Raw genomic sequence first — 23,409 nt, forward strand, 5'->3', positions numbered from 1 at the left:
GATGTTTCCGGGGTCAGGGTCGGCTGTCCTGTGCGTTTCTAACAAGTCTTCTCCTCTAGAGTGCTGGCTTGCTCTTTCTGGAATTTACCTCATTGCTCTGTCAGTCATGGTCAAACACGCCCCCACATTAATGGCCGGCATCTGAAGCAAGAATATGGGAGGAGGTCACATGGAAATTACAATTAAAGTGAGTGACCCACTGGGGCATTGGTGTGATGGGTGGAAATCTGATTGGCCGGCGGGCATCTGAAGGGGCCATGTGGGAGATGCAGGAACAGGCCACAGGACAGAGATGGGGACATAGAACAAACACAGGAAGGACATAGGGGGACACAGGATGGACAAAACAAGGGCTGAGTAGCACAAGGAGGGACACAAAAGGTACAAGGTAGACATTATTTGGAGGGATTGGGGGAAAAGGTCCAGAAGATGCCCCTGTGCCATGGACGCACCAGGATAAGTATAGATTTTTTTTTCCTGATTTTTGTCCACAAAACCTAGGTGCGTCTTATTGTCCGGAGCATCATATGGTCCGAAAAATACGGTATACCTTCTGATATTGCAGCAAGTAGTGTGTTTTCTCCTTGGAGGCTGTCTGCGCTCTCAGGTCCAATAAGAAGTCTCACTTTAGGCCCTTGTGTATCATCAAATCCATAAAGCTCAGCCATGTCTGAATAAAGTTGTAGTTTTTCACTCAAAATTTGCATTAGTTCTACATCCTTTGTGCTGAGACGCTCTGTATAAGTAAACATAACACATTTAGTATGCATTGAAATACATGTATATACGTGCTATAGCCTTCTTATTTCATACATTACAGCACGTAGGAAAAAAGCAGCTGTAATTATTCTCTTGCCTTGGTACTCCCTTATTCTAACACTGCGCTCGGACATCTGTTTCCTTTCAATATCTGCTTCACTGGCTATTTCTTCTTCATCAGGGCAGCTGAAAAAAAATGGATTAACCTAGTAAAAAAAACAATTCAACACAAAAACACACACTAGTTTGCGCGCACATACACAAAAATTTGTTTTCTTCAGCCCACCCATCTTTGGTGTTTTCTTTCACCCACCAGTTTTTAATTAACAGAACATTTCAAATTAATAACGATAATGGTTTGGACAAAAAAAATTAAAAAAAAAGGCTGATAGCTTTAGGATCCTTTCCAGGGATTGCTTTTATAAAAAAATAAATAAAGTAGATACTGAGAATCCCCCATAGATTTTTCCTGCCTACTGTAAGCAACATCAGAGAAAACTAATTTATAGCCCCAGTAATCTGGGAGAAACGTACTTTCCATAAGTAAGGGACCCACCATGCAGAGAACAGGTTGGAAGTGTGCCTGACATTATAGCCATCTCTACTCCCTTCAGTTTACATCTCCTTAGAGGATTCAAGCTTCTTAAAACAAAACCTGTGGGTTTGCAAAACCTAAAAAAAACAAAAACAAAAGACTACTACCTGAATACTCGTGTCTTCTGGAACCCTGTCCTGTTCCCCACTGCTTTTTTCTGATCTAAAATTCAAAAATCTAAAAAAAAAATGTATCTGGCAAGACGGCCGTGGCCCTAGTAGTAGTTCCAGGGTCATAGCCATTTTCCCAGATAAAATCACATTTTATGAATTGGTTTTAGATCAGAAAAAAGCATTGGGCAATAGTGACAATGGGACAGAGGGGGTCCCAAAGTCATCAGCATGCCAGTAGTATACGTCTCTTTGTGGCATGTAAATAGGAGTGCCGCAGTTGAATGTTGAAGGGGGGCGTGTTTTTGGCTGTAATGGGTATGCACTAGGCATCCCCATTGCAGCTGATGGCTCCTCTTTATTATCGACAGGCTGTCGACAAGGACATCTACCAACGGCGTTTTATGGGCAGAAAGCATTGAACCAAGTCAAAGAGTAAGCCCAGGCAATATAAATTCAAGTGCTAAAATTTGCATCAGGTACACTTTAACTGGCCACTCAAACTCCAGGCCCACTGCATACGACATTGAGCCTGGAGCTCTAGTGGCAAGTTAAGAAACTGATAGGGAAAAGCGAGAATACAAGCTGGAGTGAGGAGAGGTAGCTATTTTTTCACAGGCACATATTCAACATGCACTTTGCAGGAGTGGCACATTAGGGGTCAGCTTACCCACTGGTCACAACATATGGCCTAGTTTTTTAAGCCAAAAAAACGAATGCCATATCCACAGATCGGCCTATCCAGGGTCATGGATGGTTATTAATTTTCAGGAGGCATAACTGACTTCTCAATGAACTGCAGGTGAACAAATAAATTTGACCACAGCTGTATAGAACAATCAGAGCTCAGATGCATAGCAATATTCACTAAATTAAAGCTACTGTTTGCTCCAGGATTTAAACATTTCTATGCAGTCAGCATTGAGAGTCACACATTTTTAATTACTGTAAAAACATTAATACAATTCTCAGAATATAAAATGCATTTAACCAAAAGCCACTTAAAGGGAAGGTCCAAGCAAAATAAAAAAAATGAGTTTTACTTACCTGGGGCTTGTACCAGCCCCATGCAGCCATCCTGTGCCCTCGTACTCACTGCTGCTTCAGTCCCCCGCTGGCAGCATGCCGACCTCGGAGGTCGGCGGGACGCATTGTGTACATTTTTACGCATTCCTGCTAGTGCAGGAACATTAATACATACATTTTTATGCGTTAGTTATTCAATGCGTACATTTTTACGCATTAAACCACTAACATGTAAAAATGTATGTGTTAATGTTCCTGCACTAGCGGGAATGCGTAAAAATGTATGCAATGCGGCCCGCCGGCCTCCAAGGTCGGCATGCTGCCAGCGGGGGACTGAAGCAGCAGTGAGTGACTAAGAGGGCACAGGATGGCTGCATGGGGCTGGTACAAGCCTCAGGTAAGTTAAACTCATTTTTCTATGTTGCTTGGACCTTCCCTTTAAGGGTGCATTCATGGAAAATCTCTCTCTCTTTGCATAGCATGCATCTAGTTTTCTTTCACATGCATAGTCAAAGCAAATAAAACACAGATGTGAAAACAACATTATAATAATACACCCATTGCTTATGCCAAATGTACCTCTCCACAGCCTCTCGAATCAGTGTCATCCAGCAGTTTCTTTCTTCCTTGGAGGAAGTATAAATCTCATACATCTCTGGACCATTCAGTGAAGCACTTATAAGGAACATTGCCTTTTCTTCATTGGCCACCTCTCGAACAATCAGCTTTTGAAGTGAAATAACTGGAGGCTTTGTATCCTAACATAAAACAAATAAAAATTATATAGAGTGAGTGAGTGAGTGAGTGAGTGAGTGAGTGAGTGAGTGAGTGAGTGAGTGAGTGAGTGTGTGTGTGTGTGTGTGTGTGTGTGTGTGTGTGTGTGTGTGTGTGTGTGTGTTTTATTGGAACAAAACAAAAAAAGGGAAGGAAAAAAAGCAAATGGGACATAATGTCACACAAAACTCCAAAATTAAGCTGGACAAAATTATTGGCGCCCTTAAGGTGAGTACACACGCACTACGGAAGCCAACGACGGGTCCATCAGACCCTCCCGCTGGGCAGACTTTCAGCCTACAGTAGTGTGTGTGTGTGTGTGTGTGTGTACGCACTGTCGGCGGACTGATAAGGCTGCTCAGTGGATTGTTCAGGAACAGCCTTATCGGTCTGCCGACAGTGCGTACACACACACTACTGCAGGCTGAAAGTCCGCCCAGCGGGAGGGTCTGACGGACCCGTCGCTGGATTCCGTAGTAGTTTACGCACCTTTCGTGTGGCACATACAGACACACAATGCAAAGACTAAGTTAAAGGGACTCCGAGCAGTGCAGACACTATGGAAAGATGCATATCATTTTAAATCTCTCTTTCTCCTCTTTCCAATGATATATAAACCACCACCCTACGTCTTTTAGTTTTCGCTATTTTCGCGATTGAAATTGCCGCGACCGCGATTTCGATCGCGAAAATAGAGAAAACTAAAAGGTGTAGGGCAACGATTTAGGTGTCGTCAGAAAGAGGAGAAAGAGAGCTTTAAAATGATATCCATCAAGCCATAGTTATATTGTATTACACAGGACGACACATTCCCCAGTGTCAGCAGCTCCATTCTGCTGAATGCAGCTGCTGACTTTGACAAAAAGTCGCCCTGTGTAATACAATATAACTATGGCTTGATGGATATCATTTTAAAGCTCTCTTTCTCCTCTTTCTGACAACACCTAAATCGTTGCCCTACACCTTTTAGTTTTCTCTATTTTTGCGATCGAAATCGCGGCCGCGGCAATTTCAATCGCGAAAATAGCGAAAACTAAAAGGTGTAGGGTGGCGGTTTATATATCATTGGAAAGAGGAGAAAGAGAGCTTTAAAATGATGTGCATCTTTCCATAGTTTCTGCACTGCTCGGAGTCCCTTTAAATTCTCTCCTTATTATCTGCTTTCAGGTGTGATTTTTAAATTGCCCACACCTGTTACTTGCCCCGGGTAAGTTTAAAGGAGCATCACATGCTTGAAACACTACGCTGACAGACACAGCAAACCTTCTTGCCACAGCTCCCATTAATGTGCCATCCTGGATGAGCTGCACTACCTGAGTCACTTGTGTGGGCTGTATAATCTGTCTCATGCTACCACTAGAGTGAAAGCAAAAAGTTACCAAAACATCAGCCAAAACCACTCCTTTATTGGCGATGTCTTGCTTATTGCCTATAATTTGTTGTTGCTGTTGCCTATTCCATTTGCACAGCATGCAAAATTTATGGTCAATCAGTGTTCCCTTTATTTTTTTTGAGGTGTATGTGTGCACGCGCTATTCCTCTGCCTGTCTGTTAGCGCCGCTCCCCCGCCTCCTCTGTATCGGCGCTACCTGCCCGCGTCACTTCCCTCCAATCAGCGGGAGGGAAGGGACGCGAGTGGGTAGCGCCGATACGGAGGAGGCGGGGGAGCGGCGCTAACAGACAGGCATAGGTAAACATTGTGCTGGCGATATGCTGTGTGTCACCAGCACTGCGGGGGGTATAGCGGCGCACAGGGGGTCCTGGAGGTACACCATGGGGCAAGAGAGGCTGGTGTTAGTGTGCACAACCAGCCTCTGTGCCCCACTAATATAATTAAATCCCACCTCGGGTTTTCTTTAAGGCATCAAATGTTGTACATGCTGGTTATAGCGCATTTCTTTCTGAAATTGAGTAAAATGGGATGTTTAAGACATTGTTCAGAAGAACAGCATACCTCGATTAAAAAGTTTGATTGGAGAGGGGAAAACATGTAACGAAGTGTAGAAAATGACGCTCAGCTAAAAGGATTGCAAAATCTTTAAAATGCCAACTAAAACCTGAAAGAGGTGGAAGAAAGCTTTAAAACTACCATTAAAATGGATAGAAGAATAGCCAAAACGGCAAGGACTCAGCCAACAATCAGCAACAGAAAAATCAAAGAAGGTCTAAAGTTACCTGTGAGTACTGTTTAAATTAGAAGACGCCTGTGTGAAGCCAAGCTTATCTGCAAGAAGCCCCTGCAAAGTCCCAATGTTGAAAAAAAGACATGCTGAAGAGGTAACAATTTGCCGAAGAGCACATTGACTGGCCCAAAGAGAAATGGGGCAACATTTTGTGGACTGATGAAGAATGTTTATTTGAGGGGTCTAGTGGCCAGAGTTTGTCAGATGAACCCCAAACACTGAATTCAAGCCACAGTACACTGTGAAGACAGTGAAGCATGGAGGTGCAAGCATCACGATATAGGGATGTTTCTCATACTACGGTGTGGGGCCTATTTATCACATACCAGGGATCATGGATCAGTTTGAATACATCAGAATACTTGAAAAAGTCATGTTGCCTTGTTCTGAAAAGGAAATGCCCTTGAAATGGGTGTTCTAACAAGACAATGACCCTAAACACACCAGTAAACACGCAACATCTTCAGAATCATTTCTTATGCCAAGTACAAACGGGGGTTGGTACTCGGAAATGGTTTTGCTCATGCAGGTTCTGGAAGGATGGGGGGATAACGTCTCAAAGTCAAGAGCCAAGGCTGCCATACTACGGTGCCACCAGTTGCACTTGGCAAACATCTTTCATCCCTAAGGAGACATGGGGGGAGGGGGACAGGGGGAAGATTCCGCAGTGATGACCCAGTTCTTCATGAAAGAAACCTGCGGTGATGGCTGACGCTGCTGAGGATCCTAATTGCTGACATCTGGCAGTGCTGGCCAAGGTGTTCCAGTTCAAAAGGTGCAGTAGTGTTAATTTCTGTGGTGGGTCCCGATTCCTGGGCAGCATTTAGCAGGGCTGGTCAAGATAATCTGGCTGTCCCAGAAGCATCCAGCTGCAGTGGCCATCACTTCTGGTTTAGTGGCTAGCATCATTGAGGGGCTGAACCAGGGGTGTCTCAGTGTCATACTCCCCGTCCTGGTCTGCTCCGGCGTTCCCGCGGGCATTTCTCTACGCGCGCGGGCGGGCACGCTGAGCTTTATTGCTGCTCCTGTCTGTTTGGCGAGCACATCGTTGTGCGGTGCGCACGTAAGGTCGCACGCATGCGCAGTGTGCCGAAAAGGTCACACGCATGCGCGCTATGCACAGGTGCAGGCGTTATTGTTGGCGCCCAAGCCTCTATTTAAACAGCACTGCCCTCCTGAGCAGTGCTGTTAGTTCTCACAGCGTGTGCCTTAATAGCTGATTGTTACCCTGATCGTGATTTCTGGTTTTGATCACTGGCTTGTGACCCTGACTACTCTTGATTGCTGCCCGTCTTGACCCTTGGCTTGTTTAACCGATTACGTCTGTCTGCTGCCCGTCCTGACCTCCGGCCTGTCTCCGACCTTCCAGTATTCCGCCTGCCCTGACCCTCTGCTCCGTCCACGACTACGAGAACTCTCTGTTCCTGGCTCTTCACACTGAGTCGTCATCTGTTCTCCAAACCACTATGGGATTACCTTAAGCGCAACCTGGTGGGCACTAGGCAGCAAAGTCCTGCACTCCCCTCAAGGGGGTGTGGGTGAAGACCCGTGGTCACTTAGACTCTGTGCTTGGGTAGTCCGTATCGCAGTGGGGCGGTAAACGGCACCTGTATTCCTCACAGCTTAACACTCAGCTGCAGTGGAGCAGCAGCAGCCTATGGATGGATGGATGGATAGAACCGGCATCGAGCGAGGCCAAAGATTTCCCAATCAGCGCAGTGTCCTACCTCAGTGTAGCCCTGATCTCCTGGGTAGCAGCAGTGGACTCAACAAGGCCTGTACCTGCACAGACAACGGACTCAGGCAGCGGCAAGGTAGAAAAAACTCCTGGTCCTCAACTCCCCATGACCCGCACCAGTGTCCAAGGCTACACTACACATGGGGAGAAAAACGAGGTGAATTGGTTAGGAAAATGGGGGAAAAAAAAGGCAAGAATCCTTTGGTCATGGCTGCTAATTAAGCACCATCTTCCTGAACGACAGTTTAACAGAGACTGCACCAATTTAGCAGTTTATCTTGGTTCCAGACCAACAAGATTGATGTTATGAAGTGGCCAGGCCAATCCTCGGACCTTAATCCTAGAGAAAACTTATGTAGTGACATCAAAAATGCAGTTATTGAGGCAAAACCAAGAAATAAAGAAGAGCCATGAAATGTAGTCCAATCATTCTGGGTTGGAATACCTGTTCACAGGTGCCAGAAGTTAGTTGACTTCATGCAACACAGATGTACAGCAGTTCTCAGAAACCATGGTACTACAACTAAATACAGTGGGATGAGAAAGTTTGGGCAACCTTGATAATCGTCATGATTTTCCTGTATAAATCGTTGGTTGTTACAATAAAAAAATGTCAGTTAAATATATCATATAGGAGACACACACAGTGATATTAGAGAAGTGAAGTGAAGTTTATTGGAATTACAGAAAGTGTGCAACAATGGTTTAAATAAAATTAGGCAGGTGCATAAATTTGTCATTTTATTGATTCCAAAACCTGTAGAACTAATTATTGGAACTCAAATTGGCTTGGTAATCTCAGTGACCCCTGACCTACATGCACAGGTGAATCATCCAATTATGAAAAAGAGTATTTAAGAGGGTCAATTGTAAGTTTTCCTCCTCTTTTAATTTTCTCTGAAGAGTAGCAACATGGGGGTCTCAAAACAACTCTCAAATGACCTGAAGACAAAGATTGTTCACCATCATTGTTTAAGGTAAGGATACAGAAAGCTGTCTCAGAGATTTCAGCTGTCTGTTTCCACAGTTAGGAACATATTGAGGAAATGGAAGACCACAGGCTCAGTTCAAGTTAAGGCTCGAAGTGGCAGACCAAGAAAAATCTCGGATAGACAGAAGTGACGAATGGTGAGAAAAGTCAGAGTCAACGCACAGACCAGCACCAAAGACCTACAACATCATCTTGCTGCAGATGGAGTCACTGTGTATCATTCAACCATTCGGCGCACTTTGCACAAGGAGATGCTGTATGCAGAGGAAGTATTTTCTCTGCCCACAGCACAAACAGAGCTGGTTGAGGTATGCTAAAGCACATTTGCACAAGCCAGCTTCATTTTGGAATAAGGTGCTGTGGACTGATGAAACTAAAATGGAGTTATTTGGGTATAACAAGGGGCGTTCGTAATAGAGGAAAAACAACACAGCATTCCAGGAAAAACACCTGCTACCTACAGTAATATATGGCGGTGGTTCCAGCATGCTGTGGAGCTGTGGAGCCAGTGCAGGGACTGGGAACCTTGTCAAAGTTGAGGGACGCATGGATTCCACCCAGTATCAGCAGATTCTGGAGACCAATGTCCAGTAATCAGCGACAAAGCTGAAGCTGCACCAGGGCTGGATCTTTCAACAAGACAACAACCCTAAACACTGCTCAAAATCCACTAACGCATTCATGCAGAGGAACAAGTACAACGTTCTGGAATGGCCATCTCAGTCACCAGACCTGAATATAATTGAAAATCTGTGGTGTGAGTTAAAGAGAATTGTCCATGCTAGGAAGCCATCGAACCTGAATGAACTAGAGATGTTTTGTAAAGAGGAATCGTCCAAACTACCAGAATCCAGACTCTAATTGGAACCTACAGGAAGCGTTTAGATGCTGTGATTTCAGCAAAAGGAGGATCTACTAAATATTGATTTCATTTATTTTTTGTGGTGTCCAAATTTATGCACCTGCCTAATTTTGTTTAAACTTATTGCACGCTTTCTGTAAATCCAATAAACTTCATTTCACTTCTCAAATATCACTGTGTGTGTCTCCTGTATGATATATTTAACTGACATTTTTTATCGTAACAAACAATGATTTATACAGGGAAATCATGACAATTAACATGGTTGCCCAAACTTTTGCATCCCACTGTATTAGTTCAGTGATTTAAAGGAAAGAAGCAGAAATCTTAAAACATTTTTCAGTTTATATAGTGAATGTTTGATTTTGTAAAGAAGAACGCAAACACTATTTTTTTTAAACAGTCTAATATTCACTTTTCTTCAATATCTTTAGAGGAACAACTCAAATGTAAAATATTTTTCTTCATGTTTTGATTTGGAATATAATGTGTAGTGTTCCCAATGCATTTGTTTGTATGGAAATAAAAGATATTAGAAGGATTTTGAGCTTTGTTCACGTTATTAAACACACTGCTATTATTTTTTACACAACCATACTTTTCATGGTCAAATACTGATAGACATACTTAAAAAGATTGATATGTGTGCTCTTTTCAGAGCACTACATTTCAAAAGGGATATAGTTTGATTTATAATTGCCTATGCTTTCTATTTTTATACAATTATGTTTTACTACCTTTGTTTTACCAATAACAGTTTAGGGATTACCCACCTGCAGACAGGTGATAAAATGCACATTAACGCTAGGTTCGCAGTGGTCAATTGCATAACCTATGCATTAAAATGTGTGTAAAAGGCAATGGAGACTGGGCATAGACTTTAATACAAAGCCTGCAAGCAGCAAGTTAGATTAACACAATCAGTTACAACGCAGTACTGTGAACAGATCCATAGAATTGAATAGGCAGTGAGTTGACATGTACAATTATTCTGCAATGCAATTGACCACTGTGAACTAGACCATGATGAAATTCTACCACATTAATAAAAAATGTTCTGACAACGTGAAACACAAGTCTTTTTATAATTTGTTACATTAAATTATCTTTTTATTTCGGTTTGCATCGAACAATGAATGTCAGAAATACTCCTATTAGACCTACTGGTAATGGAGTTTCTAAACGTCTTCTGGGACAACAGGAGAGATCCGGTCCCACATTCGGATCTGAGAAAACCATCAAAAAAAGATTAAAATGCCCTCGTCCTCCCTCGCTCCTCAGTGCATCTAAAAGTAAACAGACTAACAAACCACCGGAAGAAATGAAGATATGCATAGACACCTAATGATGTGTTGTAAAACCAACCCATAGTATGAATCAGAAAGAGTGCTCAGAAGAAAAGGAAGGGTTATAGAGGTTGTCCCGGAAGACGTTTAGAAACTCCATTACTGGTAGGTCTAATAGGAGTATTTCTCTAACTGTCATCCGGGACAACAGGAGAGGTAGCCAAGAAGTCTTAAAAAGACTCACCTAGGGAGGGAAAACTTTTTGGAGCACCTTTCTGCCAAACGACATTTCTTGCTGAGACAGTACATCCACTCTATAATGCTTGATAAAAGTAAATGGACTTGCCCAAGTTGCCGCTTGACAAATCTGTAGCATCAATGCTCCTGCCCTCTCAGCCCAGGATGTGGATAAGGAACGATTAGAATGTGCTTTTATATTGGGTGGTAATGGAGAATTACTACTCGGATAGGTAAGAATTATAACCTGCCTAATCCACCTGGCAATGGTCTGTCTGGATGCTTGCTGGCCCTTATTTTTCCCAGCAAATAGAAGAAACTGGTTACTAGATTTTCTAAAGTCCCTAGTTCTGGCTAAATATGATAACAGAGCTTGCATAAGGTTTAAACAGTGGAATTCTCTTTCCTTGTCACAAGACGCATTGGCACAAAAAGGAAGGCAAAATAATCTCCTGAGAATGGTAAAACTCTGAGGCACCCTTCGGAAGGTAGGCCGGGTCGAGTCGTAAATGAACACTGTCTGGACAAATAATCAAAAATGGGTCTTTAACCAGCTGGGCGGTATGGACGAGCTCAGCGCATCCATTACCGCCGAAGGCTGCCGCTCAGGCCCTTCTGGGCCGATTTCCACCAAATAGAAAGGAGCACACGTAGCCGGCACTGTGCCAGCCACGTGTGCTACCTGATCGCGTGCAGCGGCGAAAGAGGGTCCCCCCAGCCGCCCGAGCCCAACGCAGCCGGACCAAACAGTTTCGGCCAGCGCTAAGGGCTGGATCGGAGGCGGCTGACGTCCATGACGTCACTCCGCTCGTCGCCATGGCGACGAGGAAAGCATAACAAGAAGGGCTGCTCATCGCGGCCTTTCTTGTTACTTCTGATCGCCGGAGGCGATCAGAAGCACGCATTCGGAGCGTCCTCTAGTGGGCTTTCATGCAGCCAACTTTCAGTTGTCTGCCTGCCATAGTTTTTTTTTTAATTAAAAAAAAAAAAAAAAACATCTGGTCGCCAGCCTGGCGATCTTAATAGAACGCCAGGCTGGTTAATAGACAAGGCCTGTAGATCACTCAGCCTCCTAGCTGAGGTGATAGAAATTAAGAAAGCTAATTTAAAGGTAAGTAGTTTAATGTCAATCTCTTCAATCGGCTCAAAAGGAGACTTCATGAGACCTTTAACCTCCCTGGCGGTCTATTAAGATCGCCAGGGCGGCTGCGGGAGGGTTTTTTTTTAATTAAAAAAAAACTGTTTCATGCAGCCAACTGAGGGCGCTCCGGAGGCGTTCTTCCGATCACCTACGGCGCCCAGAATAAACAAGGAAGGCCGCAATGAGCAGCCTTCCTTGTTTTGCTTACATCGTCGCCATAGCGACGAGCGGAGTGACGTCATGGACGTCAGCCGACGTCCTGACGTCAGCCGCCTCCGATCCAGCCCTTAGCGCTGGCCGGAACTTTTGTTCCGGCTGCGCAGGGCTCGGGCGGCTGGGGGGACCCTCTTTTGCCGCTGCTCGCGGCGGCGATCAGGCAGCACACGCGGCTGGCAAAGTGCCGGCTGCGTGTGCTGCTTTTTATTTCGCTCAAATCGGCCCAGCAGGGCCTGAGCGGCGACCTCCGGCGGTGATGGACGTGTATAGTCGTCCATACCGCTGAGGAGGTTAAGGACTAAAGATAGGTCCCATTGAGGAAAAATCTTTTGTTTGACAGGCGTAGATCTTTGAACCGCCTTAAAAAAGTTCTTTACTAATTCCTCCTGCGCCAAATGTCTGTCCAATAAAATTGACAAGGCTGAGCACTGAACTTTAAGAGTGCTGGGCGCTAATTTCATCTCAAAACCATCTTGGAAAAAATCTAAAACTGAACTAGTGAGACCAAAATTCTTATTTTTCATCGTGCACTAGGATAAATAAACCTTCCAGACTTTGCAATAGATCTTTTGAGTTACAGGCTTTCTGCATTTCATGAGAGTCTCAATAACTTTTTCTGAAAGACCCTTCTTTCTTAGAATCAACCTCTCAGGATACAGGCCACCAGCTTAACTGGTGGTCTGAATGGATCAGAGGGCCCTGGATGAGTAAATCCTGGCGTATGGGTAGAGGAAGCAGAGGTTTCTCCGACAGTCTCAACAGAGTTGCATACCATGGCCTTTTTGGCCACATGGGAGCTATTAAGATCATTCTCACTTTTTCTCTTTGTAATTTTACTAACACCTGAGTTATGAGTATTAATGGGGGAAAGGTGTAACACAGATTGTACTGCCAAGGAAGACTGAGTGCATCCAATCCCAGAGACCCTGGATCCCTGTGAAGGGAGAAAAATTGTTTCACCTTTGCATTCTCCGGAGAAGCAAACAGATCTATGTCAGGGACTCCGAAAGTCTCCGACACCATCTGAAACACTTCCGGATGAAGACTACATTCCGACTGACTTATCTCTTGTCGGCTTAAAAAAATATGCCTCCCAATTTAGAGACCCCTTTATATGAATTGCAGACAAAGATCGAATTCTGGGCTCTACCTAGGACAAGATTTCTGAGGAAATGGCCAGGAGATTCCTGGATCTCGTTCCCCCTTGTTTCACTAAATAAACCACCGTCGTTACGTTGTCCGAAAACACAAGGACATGTTTGTCCTGAATCAATTCTAGAAAAGCAAAAAGAGCTTCTTGAACCACCATCAGTTCCCTGAAATTGGACAACTTTTTTCTTATAGCTGGAGTTCAACAGCCCAGTGCATGGTGCCCCATCGCTGTTGCACCCCAACCCCAGGAGCTCGCATCCGTGAAAATGTTTATCAAGTCTAGTTGTCTCCCCCATCTTCCCCTTTGTAGATTTTCCTGATCCATTCACCAAAGTAGGCTGATTCTTACTGGATCTGGGAGGGAAATCCAAGAATCTAGGGAATCCTGAGATTTGTCCCAATTCTGTAAGAGTCTGTCGTGAAACTGAGCCCATATCACGGCTGGAATCATTGCCGTGAATAGTCCCAGAATCTTCATGATTTGACAAAGGGAACAGTTCTGTAAAGCCAGCAGTTTCCTTATTTCCGTCTGAATCTTTACTATATTTTCCTGTGGTAAAAAAAAAATTCTTTTCCAGGGAATCTGTCTGATAACCCAGGAAAACTATTTTCTGTACTGGGTTTAGAGAGGACTTGGCATAATTTATGATCCATCCTACCCGAGTCAAGGTATTTATCACAATATCCCTGTGTGCCAACAGTAAATCCTCTGTCTGTGCAAACACCAGGAGATCGTCCAAATATGGAACAATTGAAATCCCCTGTAGTTTCAACTCCTTCATGACCTCCGCTAAAACCTTTGTAAATATATGGGGAGCTGTCGCTATGCCAAAAGGCGGAGCCTGAAACTGGTAATGCCGAATCTGGTACTGATCTCTGATCGAAAACCTCAAAAATTTTTGATGGCCTGAAAAAAAAAAAAAAAAAAATCGGAATGTGCAGGTACGCGTCCTGAAGGTCTATTGAGATGAAAAATTCCTTCTCCTGAAGTAGGGCTCTCACTGAGTAAATGCTTTCTATTCCAAATTTCTTGTAGATTAGTAAAGGATTCAGAGACTTTAGGTTCAAAATGAACCGAAAATCCCTGTTCGCCTTTTTCACCAGAAAAACATGCGAGTAATAACCTTGGCACTCCTCCGTTTGAGGAACCTGAATTATTATTTGTTTCGCTCACATTATTTTAATTTCTGATTCCAGACCTTAGGCACAAATACATGTCTTACAGGATCTTGTCATTGAGATGAAATAATATCCTGTAAAGATTTATGGATGGGAAAAACCCTGCCGGCAGGTCTAGCCAAACCTGAATAAACCAAATCCTGAGGGGGTTAATTCAGTAACTGTTTCCTTAATTTTTTTCAGTAGCGTAAACAGCCTTAAGTAACTCAGAAGATTCATCAGGTGAAAAAAGAAATCTCCGAGTCTTATTCAATTGTTCCGTATCCGAACCTTCAGATTGAGGATGTTCCCCTTCGTCTAAAGATATAATCTGAGAAACCTCCTCCCCCTCCTCTTCACCCCCCTTTTCCTCATCCTCAACCCCCAAAATATCAGACAGGAAGGCTGAGACAAAAAAAAAAAAAAAGAGAGAAGGACCTGGAAGGGAAGCAGAGGAAGGCACTGGAACAGACTCTGCAGGTGGAGGTATAAAAGATTATTTAAATTTATCTAAAGTTTCCTGCATTTTAACATTCACAGAATCCATAACTCCCTTCAAAATGTTTGAAGTCTCAGAAGCTACCAATGCATCTATGCAGGACTGACATGCATTCTTAGGGGCTTCAAGAGGTATTTTAATGCTACAAAAAACACATCTCATACTTTTTCTCTGGAGCAGGAGCTGTAGCAGAAGATTTGGGCTCAGTCTTAGCCTAAAATATAGATACAAATATAGGATACTGAGTCTTACCTTTAAATATATGAATCACAGCATAAAATCCCCCAAGTGGAGGACTTAGCCCACCAGAGGCCAATGTTTGCAGCTGTGGCTGGCTAGGAAGTTTTGCAGCTGCTGCTGAGGCTTCCATCTTGCTATGTCGTGAGCTCGGAGGACGCCAGGAACACGCTGCTTACTCTCCTGGTCCTCCCAAACGCCTCCCCTTCCACCGTGATGACGTCAGCGCGCTCTGTCCAATGTACCACCTCTGCATCTGACATCCCCGCTATACGCAATACACAGCCGGCATCTGCTACCAGAAAGACAGCATGTGCTGCAGGGGAGCGGGTGTAGAGCGCCTAACCTTTCTCCATCAGCGCTCTGAACCCCGCCATGGAAAGAGGAAGGCCCAGACAACGATCCCCTCTGGAAACCAACCAGCCCCTCCCCTCCGGTAATCACCTTACCCTCTGGTAAGGTCTATAAAATAACAAACGGGAGCCGATTTTCTGAAGGTGTTGCCTGGAGGGAAACACAGATGCACTGAGGAGCGAGGGAGGGCGGGGGACTTGTAATCTTTTCTTGATTGATGGTTTCCTCAGATCCAGAGTTGGGACTGGATCTCTCCTGTTGTCCTGGATGACGGTTAGAGAAAGGGCCTATAAATGCAGATAAAGGTTTCCAGCCACAAAGTGACTAGAATTTAGTGCAGTCTCTAAAATAACACTCATATTCCTTCATGAGTCATTAGTTACACAGAGCAAGAAGCTTTCATCTCAGGAACAGTCATCTGCAGTAATTAGTAACAGACAAACTCCGTTAAAGGGAACCTTAACTGAACGGGGAGTATAGAGTTTTACTTACCTGGGGCTATTACCAGCCCCCTGCAGCAGTCCTGTGCCCTCGGCGCCGCTCTGGAATTCTCTGGTCCCAATGCAATTAGCGCTATTGCGGACCGCAACGTGTACAAAAATAAGCGTTGCCGCATATCTACGCGTGCGGAATGCGGCAACGCAATAGCGCTAATTGCATTGGTGAAAGCGTCCAATAATACGCATGGTGGCCGGCGACTGGTGAGTCGTCAAAAACAAAACTAAGTGACAGCGGGGGACCAGAGGATTCCAGAGCGGCGCCGAGGGCACAGGACTGCTGCAGGGGGCTGGTAATAGCCCCAGGTAAGTAAAACTCTATACCCCCCGTTCAGTTAAGGTTCCCTTTAAGGTGTTCATACACACCAATTTTCCCATGCAATTCTCGGTAGATTTGCTCGCTCTGATCAAATTGGATCAAATTGATCCGATCAATCCAATTTTGATTGATTTTGACCAAAACCATCAAATCGGTTGCTGTACGAAAGGCCTGTTCTGAAAAAGAATTGTGGCTTTAAATCAATAAAATCTAACCCAGCTAAAGGGAGGCCCATATGCAATTAACTTTTTCTCCTATGTTTTCTCCAAAGTGACATTTTCACACCTTGTCAATAAAATGCCTTTTAAGCCACCATGAAGTGAGAAAATACTCAAAATAAACTTGACAGTCCTTTCCCCCTCCTTTTTGGAACTTTTTTTCAATTGCAGAGTGCTGAAAAGTTATTTTAAACAGAAGATAAAAAAAATGATTTCCAAGGAGAAAACTTAGGAGAAAAAGTGAATTGAATAAGGGGCTTAAAGAGAATCTGTACTGTCCGATTTGTACAATAAAAAACATACCAATCGAGTCACCGTGATCACCTGGATCCCTCTTTACCATTTCTGCTGCTACCCGCCGCGATCCTGGCTTTTAATCACCAGTTTTGGGCAGTGTTCACAAACAAAAAACATGGCCGCTAACCAGGAAGTGGTGTGTGTGTGTGTATATACACACACACACACACTAATATGTGTGCATGTATATTTTCATTACATAGTGAATTATCTGCACTCCAGTCTGGAATTGTCACAGTTTCTCAGCATGTGACAGGCAGCTCCCTCCCACCTCAGCCTCACAAACTGCATCACAGTAATAAACAAAGCACACAGGAGTGAGCCTGGAGGGGGCGTGCATAACTTGTATTCATTACAACAGAGGCAGCCAATTCCTCCCTGGCTCCACAAAGCTTGACAAAGAAAAGAAGATTACATATATTACAGAGACAGTGCAACTAGAAAAGGCTGCAGTAATCCAGACCATATTAAAGCAGGTATAGGAACTTATAAGATATAATAAATAAGGCTGAAATTTTTTTTTAGAGTCTCTTTAAAGCCTAACCATAAACTGTCTATATAAATAGCAAAGTATCCCCCATAGCTTAGAACTCTTTTAATTTTTATTATTATTATTGATTTATAAAGCGCCAACATATTCCGTGGCGCTGTACAAAGTAAGAAACAAACATGGGGTACATAATAATACAGACAATGGTGTACACCAATATACAAGATACATAATTAGTGACAAAATACAAAGAATGATACAAAATACAAATTAGAGAGTTGGTAATGACAGTGATAAAATTAACATGATAAATAAAATGTATAATGGTTACCAAGACACAAAAGGGGGAGAGAGCCCTGCCCTTGCGAGCTTACAATCTAAAGGGAATGGGGGGGGGGGGGGGGGACAGGAGGAGGGGTAGTATGCAGCAAATATATAGAGGCTTTGTGTTTTAGGATACCTAGTAGGAGTGCAATTTGGTCTTAGTACAAAGGGAAGTGGCCTAAGGTAGCGCATATGCTTGTTGGAACAAGTGTGTTTTTAGAGAGCGTTTAAAGGTAACAAAGGTTGCTTTTAATACAAACTTACTCACCACAGGAGAAAATATATACTTTTGATCCTTCTCTTGAAGCAAGAGCAAAACATCTGTTAATAAAACAGCCAAGATATCTACAAAACAAGACAACAAATGTGAATAGTCAGTCTCACAGACCTTCAAAAGTATTGCAAATAACATAATTTAGGGAGCAAAAATAACATTTTTCTAAGCTGCATGAAACAAGGCCTTTTAACAATGAATACAATCAAGATAGTACCAGATAGGTAGCTTCAGCACCTGGGGCTCTGGCCTCTCTATTTTCAACTGTTCTGTCCACTTCTATGTACAGAATGTACACTATTGCATGTCTATTCACTGTACCATCACCGACCCTGTATGTGCAAAAACAATTCCGGGTACAGACTCTGTTTGTACTTGGCGAAATAAAACAATTCTGATCAGTTTGCAAAATACAGCTAAGGACTAGTGCACACCAAAAACGCAATAGCAATCGCTAGAGCTTAGTAATTGTGATTTTTTTTTTAAAGCGATTTTTGACTGAATGAGCGTTTTTGCTCAATTATTCAAGCTGAATCACTCCAGAAAATGCTACATGCAGTGCATTTGCAGTTTTGGAAGAATCGCAATGCTGCTGTGGGAACACCCTCATATTAGCCAAGTGGTGTTCAATGCAATGGCGATTTGAAAAGTGCTCAGAAGCTCTCTTGGTGTGCAACAGCCCTAAGCAGACCAGAAAGTAAAAAAATAAAAATAAAACAATCATTCAGCGGTTTTAAAGTAATCTTACATTAGGGACCCACTTGCAGTGTTTTTACTAGTGTTGACATTTTGAAAAACGCCCTCTCATTCACTTGACTGAGAAATGCATCCAAATTGATGCAAACATTTTGCCACAATTTTGAAAAATTGTGGCAATTTTGTGGTGATTTTTTTTTTATATATTATCATTTTTATTACATTTTCAACATAAGCATGAACAGCCAGAACATTAGAAGGTCATATCACAAAATCATGCAATAAAGAAACAATTAAACAGCAGCTTACACTGTGTGTATATATAAATCACATCAGACATTACCACAAATCAAGTACAAATAATCAGTAACCTGTGGGAAAGGGAATAAAAAGATAGAGTAACCAGTCAAGGAAAGCCCAAGTGTGAACCTAGAGAAAAACAGTAAAAAGGGAAACACAAAGCATAAAAATCCAATGGTTATGAAGAGGTCTGAATATCTACATCACTCAAATATTGTTATGTAAGGGGGACATAGTCCTGGATAATTCTCCACAGCTCCCTCGTATGCCAAATAGCATCAAACTGATCCACTGTATCATTCAGTCTAGCTGTCATCTCCTCCATTCACTTCACCTGTAAAATGTTATCAAGTAGCATATCTCTTGTTCGACTCCATAGGGCTGCAATAGATCATTTAGCAGCACTAACAATAATAGCTGTAAGCTTATTGAGTTTGCGAGATTGTTTTGGGAGCAGACATCCTAAGAGCAACGAAAGTGGTTTGCGTTCCACCTTTGTCTCCAAAATCTCATTAATTGGGCAACGGATTCCCAAAAAGGAATAATATGTGTATCAGTCATACAGTCCCAGAAGATATTTAGTAACGTGCCTCTGGCATTCTGACATCTCCAACAAACAGCTGGTACACTAGGATCCCATTTGTTGATAACATCCGGTAGCTGTACCACATCAAAAGAATCTTAAAATGATTTTCCTTGTAAGTAATGCATAGAGGAAGTAGAGAGGACGCCCCCAAATTTTCTGCCACATAGGCATCGTAAGATCAATGGATAGATCTTGTGACAATTTAGTCATATCTATGAGTGGTAGGACAATCTAATGGGGGAGTATGGATAATTTGATAGATCATAGATATGAGATGTGGCTGTGTGTGACCCCCTTGCACATAACAATTCAAAAGGAGTAGGTTTATTAAAGAGGGATGAGCCTTGGAGCGATTGTGCATAATATCTTATCTGATGGTAATTATATATTAAGAGAAGTAACAATTGAAATTTATGTGTAGCTTGTTCTACTTTGTTGTAATCTTCATTCAAGGGAATGAGAGAGCATTTTTCAAAAAGCAAATGCTGGCCAAAATGCTGCAAGTGGGTCCCAGGCCTAAATGAATATTTTGATTGACTGCTAAGGGTTACCACACACAGGGACCTACTTTTAAATTTTATATTTTTGGGAAGCATGGCAATGTTGGTCCAAATATAAACTGTGTTGGCCTATTTATAAAAAGACGGACCTTTTTTTGGCAAATATTAATAATAAAAACACCCAAAATGTGGTAATGTGCCACAATATAGTATTTCATGCTGTTAGCTGCTGAGCTACAGTTGTGTTCAAAATTATTCAACCTCCACTGAAACTGAGTGTTTTGGCCAGTTTGACGTTGATTTTGATCATTTCAGTCATCTTGTTTACAATTAAATCAAGGAGGCACTTGTTAGTCAGACAAATATAACATAACATTCATAATGAAATAACCACAAATGCCTTTTCTGTGCTGACATCATTATCAGTTTTATTCAACCCCCAAGTAACATTCATTCTTAGTACTTAGTACAACATCCTTTTCCAATTATAACAGCTTTTAAACCTGAAGCATAGCTTGACACAAGTGTCTTGCAGCGATCTACGGGTATCTTAGCCCATTCTTCATGGGCAAAAGCCTCCAGTTCAGTCACATTCCTAGGCTTGCGCGCTGCAACTGCTTCCTCCTCCTAACATAGTGTTGATCCAAAAGCCCAAACAGTTCTAATTTTGTTTCATCGGTCCACAAAACACTATCCCAAAACTTTTGTGGTAGAGTTCTGTGGACTGATAAAACAAAATTAGAACTGTTTGGGCCCATGGATCAATGCTATGTGTGAAGCATGGCGGGGGGGCATAGGTGTCTCCCAAAAGATAATAAGACTATGTAAAAGAGGTACTATTGTGGGGAAAAAAAACCTCTCTCAGCTTTTATTTACATTTGAGCAAAAAGGGTCCAGTCCAAAATTATTCACACCCTTTACAAACTGTCACAGTCTGGGGAAAAATCCAAAGTTCTATACCATTCAAAATAGTTAAGGCTGTTCTAAAGCATTCTAAAATTAACCTGATTAATTGGAAAACAGCTGTTTTAATCAACTCAACAGGTGAAAAATAGCAGCTCTCTGCAGTTGGTTTGTGGACAGTTATGACTAAGACAAAGGAGCTCAGTGAGGACCTGCGGCTGCACATTGTGGCTGCTCACAAGTCAGGAAAGGGCTACAAAGCCATTTCTAAATGTTTTGGAGTTCCAACGGCTATAGTGCAAAATATTATTAAAAATACAAGATGTTCCGCACTGTGGACGTGGTTGGAAGCCAAAAGTGACACCTGTGCTGGCCAGGAGGATAGTGAGAAAGGTAAAATAAAGAATAAATCGAAGGATCATTACCAAGGTCCTCCTGATGAATCTGGGCTCTGCTGGTGGCAATATCTCAAGGCAGAAAATCTAATGGACCCTGCACATTGCTGGGTTCCACAGATGCAGACCAAGGAGGATGCCATTTCTCCAGATGAGGCACACAAAAGCTCGCTTGGCCTTTACAAATGCTCATATGGACAAAGAAGTAGACTCCTGGTCTTCTGTGTTATGGTCAGACAGAACAAAAATTTAATTGTTTGGTCACAATGATGTTTCCTACATTTGGCATAAAAAAGGAGAAGCCTTTAACCCAAAGAACACCATTCCCACTGTCAAACATGGTGCTGGGAGCCTAATGCTTTTTGGTGTGGTTTTTCAGCCAATGGACCAGGGAACCTAATCACAGTAAACGGCACCATGAAAAAAAAGCAATACATGAGGACTCTCAATGACAACATCAGGCAGTCTGCATCGAAACTTGGCCTTGGGCACCAGTGGACATTTCAGCATGACAATGACACAAAACACACAGCAAAAGTGGTGAAGAAATGATTAGCAAATACCAACATTAACGTTTTGGAGTGGCCCAGTCCTGACTTGAGAATCTGTGGATGGAGCTAAAGATCCAGGTGAGATCAAGAAGAGACTGCAACCTGAATGATTTGGAGCTCATTGCTAACGATGAATGGGAAAAATACCTGTGGAGACATGCAAAAAGCTGGTCTGCAATTATAGAAAGCATTTGATTGCTGTAATAACCAAAAAAGGCCCTTTCTATTGATTATTGAGGAGGGTATGCAAAATATTGGACTGGACACTTTTCGCTCAAATGTAAATAAAAGCTGAGAAAAAATTATTTTTTCACAATAATGCCTCTTGTACATTGTCTTATTATCTTTTGGGAGACACCTATGTCATTTCCCGTCAAAAAATTACTTGCTGGTTGAATAAAAGTAACTTTAAGTTAAAATTTGCCAGGGGTATGAATAATTATGGGCAGCACTGTATTTTTGTTAAATGCCTGATGTTTCCTTTAAAAGATAGTACAGTGACCTAGATCCTGAAACATGGGCTTTCAATTAGCTAAGGTATGTAAAGTGACACAAAAATCCACAGTTTAACTTACCTAGGTGTTCTTTTAGCCCCCTGTAGTCCTCCTGGTCCCTCACCATCATTATGCGCTGCTCCCTTCAGTCAAAGTACCCTTTGGAAGGCTGGCCGACTCACCCAGTTGCCAGCCATGGCCATGAACCACCATAGATGGGAGGATTAAGCACATGCGCAGTTGCAATTTTTATGAACTGTGCATGTAGCTTTCAGAGGGGAGAATGGCTGAATGGAGAAGAGTGGAACGATGGCAAGGGACCAGAACCATTACAGGGGGCTGGAAGAAGCCTTGGGTAAGTTAATCATGTAACACTTCACCAATGACTTACCACATCCTTAAACTCTGAAGAAGATTTAGGTATAAAATCCAACTACACACAATCTCACATTAGCCCATAGTTTTCTAAAAGGTTAAATCCATTACCTTTCTATTGTGTTGGATACAGAATAATTTACTGTCCTTCCAAAATTTCCTTAAAAAAGGTAATCTAATGTTACTAACCAGATTAAAGCTACATATTACTCACACAATTTTCGTGTTTTTTTTTTTTTATTCGATTTTTCAAGAAATAGGCACAATATTGCCAATGTAAAGTTGGTACCACCATAGTAACATTAGCTATTACAACACATTTTTACAATCATATAGTAATAACAGCTGTAGTCTCTGCAAATATAAAAAAAAATCAATTGTCAACAGAGTAAGACTGACAAATATTGGCAACCCCAAAAAATGATCCAATTCCACTCTTCCATAGCGACAGACAGACCAAACTTCATACCTCTTAAAGTGGACCTGAACTCAGTATGTCCTCTCTGCTCTAAAAGATACTCGACGGCATAACAACATTTATGCTAGGTACACACCATATAATTTTCTGTTAGATTTACCTGCCAGATTGATTACTTTACTATCTGAATTTCGATCGATTTTTCTATTTTTTTTTTTATCGTTTTTGATCATTTTTCTGTCCCGTTGAACTTGACTTTCCGCTAAGCACCACCTTAGCATTGTGTTTCTATGTGTATGTGTCCCAGTGAAAAATGGAGAAACCACATGCACAACTGAATCTGAACTCACTCTGTCGAGATTTTGTGAGTGAAACCATAGCTCTAAGCTCTAGCAGACACGGTTTTACAATGTGGATGGGGATTATATGCAAATGGATGGTCAACTACATACTG

General features: G+C 42.4%; 1 protein-coding gene across 3 annotated transcripts in view; it reads right to left on the bottom strand.

Moving 5' to 3' along the window:
* Window positions 1–23,409, bottom strand: part of LOC137508598 (rho guanine nucleotide exchange factor 18-like) — a 168,138-nt gene that overhangs the window by 93,655 nt on the left and 51,074 nt on the right. For all 3 annotated transcript variants that reach the window (XM_068233766.1, XM_068233767.1, XM_068233765.1), the window contains exons 8-11: window positions 17,732–17,808; window positions 3,070–3,248; window positions 857–945; window positions 551–736 (exon numbers count right to left, since the gene is read on the bottom strand). In XM_068233766.1, coding sequence (XP_068089867.1) covers window positions 551–736; window positions 857–945; window positions 3,070–3,248; window positions 17,732–17,808 — 531 coding nt within the window. The remainder of the gene's footprint in view (window positions 1–550; window positions 737–856; window positions 946–3,069; window positions 3,249–17,731; window positions 17,809–23,409) is intronic.

Source organism: Hyperolius riggenbachi, chromosome 1 (assembly GCF_040937935.1).
Source record: "Hyperolius riggenbachi isolate aHypRig1 chromosome 1, aHypRig1.pri, whole genome shotgun sequence".
Classification (NCBI taxonomy): Eukaryota; Metazoa; Chordata; class Amphibia; order Anura; family Hyperoliidae; genus Hyperolius; species Hyperolius riggenbachi.